General features: G+C 42.3%; 1 protein-coding gene across 4 annotated transcripts in view; it reads right to left on the reverse strand.

Annotated features, from left to right (window-relative positions):
* Positions 1-13,840, reverse strand: part of LOC112237386 (nuclear factor of activated T-cells, cytoplasmic 3) — a 100,581-nt gene that overhangs the window by 86,017 nt on the left and 724 nt on the right. The window contains exon 1 of one of the 4 annotated variants that reach the window (XM_042331055.1): positions 7,414-8,438. The exons of 2 other annotated variants lie outside the window; for them this stretch is intronic. In XM_042331055.1, the coding sequence (XP_042186989.1) occupies positions 7,414-7,606 (193 nt within the window). In that variant the 5' untranslated portion in view covers positions 7,607-8,438. Of the gene's footprint in view, positions 1-7,413; positions 8,439-13,840 lie in introns of those variants that run through there. One more of the 4 variants, XM_042331054.1, reaches the window with a different exon arrangement.

The following is a 13,840-nucleotide window of genomic DNA, read 5'->3' on the forward strand; positions in this document are numbered from 1 at the left end:
CTGTATTAATGGCACCTGATTGAACTTGTTATCAGTATGAAAGACACCTGTCCACAACCTCAAACAGTCACACTCCAAACTCCACTATGGCCAAGACCAAAGAGCTGTCAAAGGACACCAGAAACAAAATTGTAGACCTGCACCAGGCTGGGAAGACTGAATCTGCAATAGGTAAGCAGCTTGGTTTGAAGAAATCAACTGTGGGAGCAATTATTAGGAAATGGAAGACATACAAGACCACTGATAATCTCCCTCGATCTGGGGCTCCACGCAAGATCTCACCCCGTGGGGTTAAAATGATCACAAGAACGGTGAGCAAAAATCCCAGAACCACACTGGGGGACCTAATGAATGACCTGCAGAGAGCTGGGACCAAAGTAACAAAGCCTACCATCAGTAACACACTACACCGCCAGGGACTCAAATCCTGCAGTGCCAGACGTGTCCCCCTGCTTGAGCCAGTACATGTCCAGGCCCGTCTGAAGTTTGCTAGAGAGCATTTGGATGATCCAGAAGAAGATTGGGAGAATATCCTATGGTCAGATGAAACCAAAATATAACTTTTTGCTAAAAACTCAACTTGCCGTGTTTGGAGGACAAAGAATGCTGAGTTGCATCCAAAGAACACCATACCTACTGTGAAGCATGGGGGTGTAAACATCATGCTTTGGGGCTGTTTTTCTGTAAAGGGACCAGGACAACTGATCCATGTAAAGGAAAGAATGAATGAATGGGGCCATGTATCATGAGATTTTGAGTGAAAACATCCTTCCATCAGCAGGGGCATTGAAGATGAAACGTGGCTGGGTCTTTCAACATGACAATGATCCCAAACACACCGCCCGGGCAACGAAGGAGTGGCTTCGTAAGAAGCATTTCAAGGTCCTGGAGTGGCCTGGCCAGTCTCCAGATCTCAACCCCATAGAAAATCTTTGTAGGGAGTTGAAGGTCCGTGTTGCCCAGCAACAGCCCCAAAACATCACTGCTCTAGAGGAGATCTGCATGGAGGAATGGGCCAAAATACCAGCAACAGTGTGTGAAAACCTTGTGAAGACTTACAGAAAACGTTTGACCTCTGTCATTGCCAACAAAGGGTATATAACAAAGTATTGAGAAACCTTTGTTATTGACCAAATACTTATTTTCCACCAAAATTTGAAAATAAATTCATTAAAAATCCTACAATGTGATTTTCTGGAAAAAAATGCTCATTTTGTCTGTCATAGTTGAACTGTACCTATGATAAATTACAAGCCTCTCTCATCTTTTTAAGTGGGAGAACTTGCACAATTGGTGGCTGACTAAATACTTTTTTGCCCCACTGTACAGTGTAGACATTGGTAATGTTGTAAATTACTATTGTAGCTGGAAACAGCTGATTTTTCATGATAAACTGATTAGCTAACAACGTGCCATTGGAACACAGGAGTGATGGTTGCTGATAATGGGCCTCTGTATGCATATGTAGATATTCCATAAAATCAGTTTCCAGCTACAATAGTAATTTACAACATTAACATTGTCTAAACTGTATTTCTGATCAATTTGATGTTATTTTAAATTGACAATTAAAAAACAACAACTTTTCTTTCAAAATCAAGGACATTTCTAAGTGACCCTAAACTTTTGAACGGTGGTGTACGTGCACTCTACCTGTCCTCCAGAGCCACACAGGGCTCAGTCAGTGTGTGTGAGGCCTGGAGGTAACAGTAGTAACCTAACGCTGGGTTCCCTTTGTGTATCCAGGCAGGTTGATTAGACACACGTCTCTGTTTAGACCCCCTGCACACTGGGCTTTGTTCAGGGCCTGGCTCTCCTTTCTACTCTCCTCAAGAGCTGCTGACCAACACAGAGCCAGGGGCTGGAACAGTGGGGGACTCATTGACTGAAGCAGGACTTGCACTGAGTACTAATTAGCCATCCAACCAACTCTGAAATAACATAAAGAACAGTCCATTTCTAGCTCATCATTTCTGTTACTTACTGTAGTAAAAGGCCATCTATCTACCCTCAACATTTTGCAGCAGCTTTTTAATGATACAATTGTATAACTATTACCATCTGTAATAGCTCAATTACACATCGTTACACAATTATAACCATTATTCAATAGTTTGGATTTTGGTCAAATAATGCCTTGGATTTGATACGTCATCCTTATCAGACAATAGTGACCACCTGAAGAACATATTTCCTTTCTTTTTCTGCCTATCCAACAACTGAGCTGCCTGCCTGCCTGGCTGACTGACTGGCTGGCTACCTGCCCCCATTTCTAAACACAGAGGCTGTGACGCACAAGGCACGCATACTGTACTGTATATTACTGTTAGTAGGGCTGGCCTGGCCTACACCTGTGGCCCTCAATGCTGACTAGAGGGGGAGGAGTGGGGATGCCTCAAACCTCCCGTTGAACTCTGTATGTAGACTACGGTGTGTGAGAGAGGGGGAGGGAAAGAGAGAAGGGGGAGAGAGAGAGACAATAAGAGCCTAGGAGTTATATAGAAATAGAAAATAGCTAAACATTTTGTTTTAAAGATGTTTTAGTGTCACATACACCGGATAGGTGTTTTACAGGGTCAGTGTCACAACTCCGACCGAAGGTGGCTCCCCTTCCCGTTCGGGTGGTGCTCAGCGGTCGTCGTCACCGGCCTACTAGCTGCCACTGATTCTTTTCTCTCCCTCCTTATGTGTTTATTGATTACACCTGTTTTGAGTTGGTTGTAATTAGTTGGGCTTTATTAGTCAGCTGGTCCGCCCGTTTCTTTGTGTGGGATTGATTATTGTAACCCTGGTGTTTGTTACAGACGAAAGTGTTGGTTTATGTTTGTGTATAGTGCTGGACTGTTTTCGTTCTCGTTCCCCGTGTCTGGGGCATTTTGGTTTTGAGCACCCAGTGTTTAGTGGGGTGGCCATGGTTCACCGTGTGTGCATTAAAAGAGCACTATATTGAACTCTGTTTTCCCTGAGCCTGACTTCATACTCACGACACCCAGTACGTTACAGTCAGCCATATTAGTACAGCTTGAGGGCACATCGACAGACTTGACAGAATTGGCTCAAACCAGCGACCTTTTGGCTACTGGCCTAACGCTCTAACCGCTAGGCTACCTGCTGCTCCATTTAGTGATGGGCTGTACATAACTTGTGCAGTACAGCTCTAGGTAGGCCTAATCTACCATTTATTTGATAGATTTGACAGGATTGTAGCTTAGCACTGTCGGGACTTTGATGTTATTATTACTAGACCTACGTGGAGCATGAGGGATATAATCCATACTTTTGACCGCACTGACGGTCTGAAATAGTACATCCGGCCCCGTAGAGGCCCAATGAACCTGACGGCTAGTTTAGCCAACGCTAACACATGTTTGTTAGATAAATAAAGCATCTCATGCTTAAATGAGAACATTATAGGATAAACATTGAGAGTGGCCACCTGAATTAAAAAGCCCCCAGTACAAAATGTTCACAGAGAAAGGCTATTCATATAGCCTACTATAGCATTTAAAATCATTTTAGTTTACTTATTTAATCAGTTAATATTAGTCCCATAAGACAAGAATTCCCTTTTGCAGAAATGTTATGTTACATTTTTTTTTATATAGGCCTGGGTACATCTATTTTTCACATCACATATATTTATCCAGTTGCCTATGTACCAATAGGCTTCATACAGTCAACCGTGGTTGGTCACTGACTGTCAAACTACCCAGGCTGCATCCATTGGTTAACAGTGGTCAGGCAGTATGAGCGGTGACCCCCAGCTACAGTACATTAGATGATTGTCCTTTGAGCCGCGAATGCAGTAGTGACGATAACACAGCCCAACAGCCTGCAATAACCCAGGGCAGATAGATAACATCAGTGGCTACTGCTCTGCTCACAGCACAACCTAGCCAGGGTGACATTTAAACAATATGCCTGTCCGCGCTGACTGTGCATACGCCTGATCCAGAGAAAGAGAAGGGGGGGGGGGAAAGACAAGGGGAGAGCTAGGGAGAGGGAGGAGTGAAAGCAAGGGAGACAGAGCAGAGAAATACTATGTGGGAGTGAGAATAAAACTGAAATCTGGGTTGACATTTGCAAACTGTGAGTCTGGAAAAGTGCAGAGACTGAACTAAATAGGTATATGATCTAACTGCCAAAATAGAGTGTGAAAGGATGGGTTGGCCCCAGAATGTGCACACACCTCTTAGTGCTCACATTGAATTTCAACTACAATATTTGTTTGTCTCCTATAAATAAAACTCAACGCAGTCAGTTGGAAAACAACTTGAAGGTGGAGCTGAGTAGATGAAGACGAAGGCCTACTGCATTAGGAGTCCTTCACTAACTCAGCATCCTTTAGGGTCTCTGGGCTGAGACAAGATTTAACAGACTCATATCATAATATGTACTATTTATCATACAGTATAATAGGAATATAATGTAATATCATATTTATATATATATAATCAATATCATCTCCTCCACTCCCCTCTCCTCCCCAGTCCCTAGTGATGATGTCCCTCCTCTCAGGTTAATTACACAACTGTAACAGCAGCAGTAAGCTGCTGGCCCTGAGAGTGAATTGTGCAGCCATGGAGTGGAGAAGGAAGAGGTGGAGGGGGACCTTCGGGACCCTAAGAAGGAAGGTCAGTGTCCCTGGTGGAGATATGGCCGCGCTGTCTGGGGGCTTGTAAGTGGAAGGGAACCCTTGCACACTCACCGAGATCTTTCTCTGCACACCCACAAGGCCATGTTAAATGCCAGAGGGTAGATATATAAATGTCAGTTTGTCTTTCACATTAGCTTCGTCAAGGCTATTTTAATTTAATTCCCAAAGGCCCCCCTCTCCACTAGACAGATAGTTGTAGAAGGTTTGCATCATCATGTTACGCAAATTACCTCCACTGAAATGTAGGCCTAAATAGCATGGTTTCCCCCAACCAATCATAGTGTTACTCATCAACAGGCTACCGACATCAAGCCATATCGAAATAAGTTGAAAGGTCATAAATTGTTCACAAACCCAAACTTTCCCACATTTTGTGAAAATGTTTTTTTTAGTTATGAAAGTTTTGTTTAACTTCGGTGGTCCTTCGTGGGAAAATTGTCATCAAACTTAGTCATCAAAGTCTGGCATTCTCTAGATTTATGGTGCTTTCAAGGCAACTGGGAACTCTGGAAAAAAACAAGGTCGAATCATGATGACGTCAGCGATCTTCAGGTCAGAGCTCTAGAAAGAGGCCCGAGTTCCGGACATTCAATTCCGAGTTGGATGACCATTCAAAACCTATTTTCCCAGTTGGACCTCGTTTTTTTCTCAGAGCTCCCAGTTGTCTTGAACTCATTGAAAACAGATTTCACAGTTCTGAGTTTCCAGTTGTTTTGAGCGCGACAGAAGTCATGCTGGATTGACAGCATGGCCAATGGTTGAATATTTATCCTTTTAATCTCAGAAAAAGAGACCCTTAAACCCTGACCACACACCCACTCCACTGAACAGCAGGCTATTGGTTGCTTTGCAATGCTTGTAGTTAGGCACTAATTCCTTCCAAAACACTCATTGTTGAATTTGAGATTTCCAACTTGCTGTGTAATGTTTATGTCCAATGGCCGATGAGCACAGATACATTTTATTTCTCTTCAATATTTCTCTTCATATGACAAGGATTAAAAATGATTTGCCAGTAGATTGTTGACTTGATTCATGATGATGACTGCTAGCTAAGATTTTCAAAGTATGATGTTGACAGTCCAATCAAAGCTGCTGTAGATGTGACTTGACGTCATTTTATCTGTGGCCAATGACCTTGAGCCTTCTTGGATGGGCACTTCTAATGTAACTCAATGGCAGCACCCAAGGGGCTTGAGTTTTCAAGCTCTACCCTTAGATATGGCAGTGACCTAGTGTCCCCATGAGTGACAGAACACTGAGCCAATCAAGGCGCAACTAGAGAACATTACCAACCCCTACGCTCCGTATATGTTCCGCTGGTTGCCCCACCACCAAAGAAAGCACAGCTAGGCTGAAACACCTGTATTTTGGAGCTGCCTTACTCAAGTAAGCAAAAACGAGACCAAGTTTGAATGCGGCTTTATTAACTTAATTTATTTTTTATATATTGTTGTACATTGTTTGTAAACTGATACATGACATGTATTAATGTCACAATAACATACAAAACAGGCATCCTCCCCAAAAAGTAGGTTATTTTTATAGAAAGGTGGAGCTCAAAACAGATGGGGCAGTGTCGCCACTGACTAAAACAGGGCTTACAGGCACAGCCTAGAATAAACTGGGATTCAGCAGCAGCAGCTCTTACTGAGACCAGTGCAATATGCCCCGCCTCTTCAAAGAGGAACAGGGAGGGGGAAAACTAAATGTAAGAGTTCAACAACTTTCTCTTCTTCTCCCGCATGTTGATACAGTGTAGCATGGCCAGTGGGAGCTTCAGTTACACTAAGTAGACAGATGCCACACATAGCTGCTCGTGCCTCGCCCTGGGAAACAAACGTCTCTCTCATCACTCCAGACCAGGGCTCCTCCAGGCCAGACCCCCTCAGCTCAGCTCCACACTGTCCACTCTGGAGGGTTAGGGGGTTGGGGCACCCACCTGGCCAACTAGCCCACATATCCTCAGTGTTAACAAATCCAACCAGGGTTCACTGCTGGCTACCAAACTGTTAAGCCCTCTCACTCTAAGCTGTGTGCTCCACTGAACAGAGATAGGCTACATTATAACCCAAATACCTAATGTACTTTCAACATGTGGAGTCCTGCATAGAGTACAATACACAGCAGTTGAGACTGCAGTGTTAGTGGTCATAGTATGTTTAAAGGTGCACTATGCAGAAATTGCTCTAGTTGCTAAAGTTCTAATAGTTCGCCTAATTTCAGTTTATGAGACAAATAAAGCTAGTATAGTGTAGACATTGTACAATCTAAATATCTGTGAAATGTATTTTCCATAACCAAAAATATTGTATTTTCTGCTATTTGAAGTTGATGTACAAAACTGAAAGTGAAATATGCAAAAAAGAAACTTAAGAACGAGAAGCATAAAAATAGCACACATAGAACAGATCTACTGCTTCTTAGACTTGCTGTCAATGAGAATTACAGCTCAAAAACACATTTCTATGCGAATTGGGTCAGGTCACCCAAAAAGTTACAGATTGCAGCTTTAAGTCTTCACCACTCAGTTTAACCTTGGTTATAGGCCTGAATGTGACTCATTTTTCACAAAGGAAAACTCCATAAATTAGAGGAATAATGCTTTGTAATTTATAACTTGATACATTGTTAGTCTTCCAGACACACTTGATAAGGGTCCTGCAACACAGACCCAGTCCCTCATCTGAGCCGGTTACACCCCCACAACACACACAGCTGGCCAGAGTCTGGGAGTCGGACATACAGTCACTCACCTGTTGACGTGGCGCACAACATTCTTCCGCTCCTAGCTCCCGTTAAACGTAACGGTGAAGCAGTGTTGCTCTGTGGACTGGACAGCTTCAGACCTGCCTGCTGCTGGGGGACTCCTGATCTAACAGAGCTGTCTGCAACCTGCCGCCTGCTGCCCTCTACCCCTCTCCCTGAGAGCCCAATATAGTCCACCATGAGAGCGATGTAATTTCAGTCTTTCCCACGACTGAGACAGACAGAGCCAGGAGTCAAGTCCAGACAGATGAAGCTGGGGCAAGCACAAGAACAAACTAAAAGTCAAGAGCAACAGATCTCCTCCAAAAAAATGACAGACTGTCACTTAGTTGATTTCTTCACTGGGTTTCAGCTATGACGCAATACTACTACATTACAACATCAAACTCTGTACAAATTCCACTCTACAACATACCAACATGTCAACCGATGTACTAGCTTACACCAAATCAAGCCTGATTACAGTTAGTTTACGCCAAGATTGCCAGCATCTGGAGATTTCATTAGTCTGGATCAGGCTCTCTCTTAGATGGAAATAACTGGTGGTCTCCCATATCCTTTGTGGGTGAGGAGGGAGGGAGTGAGGAGAAGAAGAGGAAAAAGAGAGGAAGCATGCATGGTCCTTGTTGAGGCTTGCACAGCGCTGAGGTGGTACAATGATGACAGACCCAGAGCTGCCAGACAGGCCACCGGATGTGAGAGAAAAAGGACCAGAAGAGAGAGAAAGAAGACAAAAAAGGGTAAGAGAAAGGAAAGAGAGCGAGACAGAACCTTTCCCTGTTCCCCTTAACAACAGGGGGGGGGGGCTGCCCACTCCCCCTTTGTCATTGCACTACAATCTAAAGCCCACATGGCATGTCTGGGCACTGTAGACTGCCACCACCTCTAGAGGTCGACCGATTATGATTTTTCAATGCCGATACCGATTATTGGAGGACCATAAAAGCCGCTACTGATTAATTGGACGATTTTTTTATTTGTTTATTTGTAATAATGACAATTACAACAATACTGAATGAACACTTATAATACAATATTATACATCAATAAAATCAATTTAGCCTCAAGTAAATAATGAAACATGTTCAATTTGGTTTAAATAATGCAAAAACAAAGTGTTGGGAGAAGAAAGTAAAAGTGCAATATGTGCTATGTAAGAAAGCTAACGTTTCAGTTCCTTGCTCAGAACATGAGAACATATGAAAGCTGGTGGTTCCTTTTAACATGAGTCTTCAATATTCCCAGGTAAGAAGTTTTAGGTTGTAGTTATTATAGGACTATTTCCCTCTATACCATTTGTATTTCATTAACCTTTGACTATTGGATGTTCTTATAGGCACTTTAGTATTGCCAGTGTAACAGTATAGCTTCCGTCCCTCTCCTCGCTCCTCTCTGGGCTCGAACCAGCAACAAAATGTCAATTAGCGTGCGCTAACTAGCTAGACATTTCACTTTGGTTACACGAGCCTCAGCTCAGGAGTTGATAGGCTTGAAGTCATAAACAGCGCAAGGCTTGACGCACAACGAAGAGCTGCTGGCAAATCGCACAAAAGTGCTGTTTGAATGAATGTTTACGCTCCTGCTTCTGCCTATCACCGCTCAGTCAGATACGTGTATGCTTGTATACTCAGTCAGATTATTTGCAACGCAGGACACGCTAGATAATATCTAGTAATATCATCAACCATGTGTAGTTAACTAGTGATTATGATTTATTGTTTTTTATGAGATCAATTTAATGCTAGCTAGCAACTTACCTTGGCTTACTGCATTCGCGTAACAGTCTCCTTGTGGAATGCAACGAGAGAGAGGCAGGTCGTTATTGCTTTGGACTAGTTAAATGTAAGGTTGCAAGATTGGATCCCCTGAGCTGACAAGGTGAAAATCTGCCGTTCTGCCACTGAACAAGGCAGTTAACCCACAGTTCCTAGGCAGTCATTGAAAATAAGAATGTGTTCTTAAGTGACTTGCCTAGTTAAATAAAGATTAAATAAATAAATAAAAGAATCTAAAAAATGTAAATAATTAATCGGTCGACCTCTACTCTCGACTACCACTCAATAGGGCCCACACTCCCACCACCACTAGACTGCCACCCAATGGGGCCCTCACTTACCTCCAGCCACCTTCTCTGACACCTTTTGTGTCATACGGCCATGGCAGTTTGGAAGGATGAGAAGGCAGACAGGGTCAAAAGGCTCCTAAAAGGTTTAGTGTTACATCTTCACTTTTCACTGTACACAGCCTCGCTCAATACCACATGAGCACACTAGCTACCATGTAGGGATAGAAAAAGAGTAACAGTTTGTTTCTTAAATATCATAAGGGGAAAAAAGGACCATATTAAAGTATATCTATAGTTTATCCCCACTACTCTCGAGTTTCAGTGAGAAGTGAATACGCCCTTACCCTTTAAATGAATAACCTTGTCAAAGTGACAGGTTGCTACTTTAGACTAATTTAGGCCTAATCCTGGCAGTAGAGTTGAACATTCTGTCAAATTGTTATTTGATTTGAAGGACTTATTAGTCCATGTTTTTCCCTCTTCCATTCAACACCGTTGTAGGCCTACAGTAGTGGAGGAAACCCCTTCAGCATTGACTGAGTTAGGCTACTGTCTTTTACTACATCACTCACTGGAATGCCTCACTTCAAATGGAACTGCATTTCCTGAACAACAAATCACGAGAGAGAGAGAGAGAGAGAGAGAGAGAGAGAGAGAAAGCCCTCACCTACAGAGAGATTAACCTAGAGAAGAGCCCTCCCTACAGAGAGATCAGCCAGCTGGTTCTGGGGCTCTGTGGAGTCTGTTTGTGAACAGAGCCCCAGTACCAGCTGGCTGAGGGGACTCTTCTCTAGGACAGCAACATAATTAGACCCAACAAAATTATGAGAAGGCAAAAAGATAACCATTTAACACATTGGAAAGACTCAACCAAAAAACAGAGCAAATTGGAATGCTATCTGGCCCTATACAGAGAGTGCACAGAGTCACAATACCTGGCCACTTTGACTGACCCCAAATGAAGAACATCCTTGACTATGTACTGACTCAGTGAGCATAGCCTTGCTATTGAGAGAGGCTGCCATTAGCAGACCTGGCTCTCAAGAGAAGACAGGCTATGTGCACACTGCCCACAAAATGAGGTGGAAACAGCTGCACTTCCTAACCCCCTGTAAAATGTATGACCACATTAGAGATACATATTTCACACAGATCACACTGACAAAGAATTTCAAAACAAATCAAACATTGATAAACTCCCATATCTGTTAGACAAAATACCTCAGTTTGCAATCTCTTCAGCAAGATGTATAGCCCATTGCCATTGATCAAAGGGCAGCCAGTGGATATACCACTAATATTTATCTTTCCCTACTATTCGTACTACAACTATTGGCACATTGCTAAAACACTGTACATAGCTGATAATAAAACCTTTTTAAACCTTTTTGAATGCAATATTTACTATTAAATTCAAATAGTTTTTTGTTGATGTTGTTTTGTGTCTTCTCAGGTTTGTTTATTTCACATGCTTTGGCAATGTAAACACGTTACCGATGCGAATAAAGCCTTTGAAGAGAAAGTCCAAGCTTGGCACAGTGCAGTCTTCTTAATCACATGTGTATTCACAGTGGTAAGACCTACTGCGGTAGAGTAGGACAGACTGAAAGGTTAAGAAATGGGGTGGGTCTAGACTACATAGGCTCATGTGTTTTTTCTCAATGGTTCTTACACTAACGTTTACTATTCAATTAGGCTATGTAAAGAAACAGCTGGGTACTACATACCTTACTGACGGGATTCAGAGAGTGACTGAGAATAACATGTCTGTCACTACCTGTAACTAAGGTATAGCCTACTGTTCTATTTGAGAGGATGGAAATCTGCTGGGCTATTTCTCTGGGTTCATAGTTACTTTATTAATAACCATATAATTGCTGTTAACAGTACGATCCTCTGTGATGAACAATCATAATAGCACAGTTCAAGAAATTAAATAAATACAAATGTAGGAAATAGAGGTGCTCCAGGTTGTTCTAGAGAGCCCTGACTTGTGTGAGTGAGGCTAGGGCTGAGGAGGAAGGCGAGAGAGAGGGCGAGAGAGAGAGGCTAAGGCTGAGGAGGAAGGAGAGAGAGAGAGAGAGAGAATGAGAGAAAGAGAGGCTAGGGCTGAGGAGGAAGGCGAGAGAGAGGGAAAGAGAGAGAGAGAAAGAGAGAGAGAGTAAGCGAGAAAGAGACTAGGGCTGAGTAGGAAGGAGAGAGAGAAAGAGAGAGAAAGAGACTAGGGCTGAGGAGGTAGGAGAAATAGAGAGAGAGAGGTTAGGGCTGAGGAAGGAAGGAAGGAAGGAAGGAAGGAAGGAAGGAAGGAAGGAAGGAAGGAAGGAAGGAAGGAAGGAAGGAAGGAAGGAAGGAAGGAAGGAAGGAAGGAAGGAAGGAAGGAAGGAAGGAAGGAAGGAGTGAGTGAGGCCAAGTGTGACACAGTGCAGTCTTCTTAATCACATGTTTATACACAGAGATAAGACCTACTGCGGTAGAGTTGGTCAGACTGAAAGCTTACTAGCAGTGCTCCAGGTTGTTCTAGCGAGCCCTGACTTGTGTGAGTGAGGCTAGGACTGAGGAGGAAGGAGAAAGAGAGAGAGCAATTAAACTTGGAGCCATACCGTTCTACTCACCATTACTCTGGTTCTGTGTCTCTGTGTTACACTCCAGTTATTAATGTGAACAGGCACTAGCCATACGGGCCAAGGCACACAGTCCAACCAGATTAAAACCACTTGCACAGTGGCGTTTTTATTCCTTGGCTTATTCCAAAAGCACTTTTTTCACTTTTCCCTACTCGTCTCCAAATTAGACTTCTTTATAATCTAGGGAAAAATTGATTGCGGCGGAGAAAGGACTAGCAAAGCCTTGGATTCATAGTATTGCGAGAGCTTCATGAAAAGGGCAGAGCTAGGCTTAACTCTGTCTAACTCTGCAGATATTGGTCCTATTTAATCAAAACTGGTTATCAAGCTTTCAAGATAAAATGTAAGTTGCAGTCGCCCTACACTGAATTTACGGTTTGAATTAAAACAGTTTGCAGTTGTGCTTCTTTTAGTTTCACAGAATCCAAGCATGCATTCTAGCTATGTGAAAGACAGATGCTTTTGAAATAGCATGGAACTCCCAGATCTGTGGTTATGAATGAATGAATGGCAGCTTGCTTGTCTTCTCTTGTCTCAGAATGGTTAAACCCCTTGTCTAGTCTTGTTTCCAAAACAACCGTCCAAAATACACAAATAAAACACAAATAGAATATTGTGGAATGATGCATCACCAGACTCCCACAGATCTGGTTCTTTCTCTGCACACCTGGTCACACAGATTCTGATATGAACCCCCACCTTCTCACACACACACCTCTATCTGTGAGAGTCAAATACTGTATTGGGCCACTGTGGCCGGCAAACTGTAGAGATGATTGAAATTTCTTTGGACTTACTGGCCAAAGAAATTATGCAAAAAAAAAGTGTTTAAACTAGGTTGTGAGGTGTCTTGTATACTGGGAAATATGTAGTTTCAGTTTATTAATTCAGTTTAATTTATTGTGTTGTTTATTGTTGTAATGGAGTTGTCAAGCTGCATAGTCAACGTACCAAATACTCTCATTTAAACATACACCTTACACATTTATCTGCATTACAAATTAATAGTTAAAGGGCGTAATATTACTTGATGTAATAACCTCTTAATTTATGAGGTCATTTAGAATAACTAAGCAGAAAAAGAGAATATTTGCTTGCTTGTAATACTAATAACTATAATATTACATTCACTATATTGCTATTTATGTCTAATTGTTGTACTTTAAGTTCAATTCAGTATTATGATCAACAACATCGATTGCATGACCACTAACGCTACGAACAAGTTAGATTACAAATGGAAGAGTTGTGAATGCATGCATGGTAGTTTCTTACAATATGACGTTCCCAATGCTGCCAAGTTCATGGCATTGCTTTTTCAAACCTATTCAATTCGTTTTCTGAAGCCTAATCGATAATAAAATGGATTGATTGGAGCGAATGTTTGAAACAAGTAGTAGAGCTGATAGGCAGGCATAATGCATTCTTGTTAAACTAGGTGTCTGAATAACTGACAGCTGTGTCCTCTCGTGAGCTAGCTATCTTACCTACTCAGCTGCCAAGCTAGTCTTTTGAAATACATTTCTAGCTAGCTGCATTATTATTTATGCTAGGAGCCACATACACATTTCAGCATGTGCTGCAGCATTTAAATATATTATTTATACATTATTTAGTACAGTCTTGCAACTTTTGGTGGGAATTAGATAGTTAGCATGAGGACACCGATATTTGACAGCTGCTGTCGCGCGCTTGTTTGCTGTTTAGGTTCATGTTCCTAAAACC

The sequence above is a fragment of the Oncorhynchus tshawytscha genome, linkage group LG12, assembly GCF_018296145.1.
Source record: "Oncorhynchus tshawytscha isolate Ot180627B linkage group LG12, Otsh_v2.0, whole genome shotgun sequence".
Taxonomy (NCBI): domain Eukaryota; kingdom Metazoa; phylum Chordata; class Actinopteri; order Salmoniformes; family Salmonidae; genus Oncorhynchus; species Oncorhynchus tshawytscha.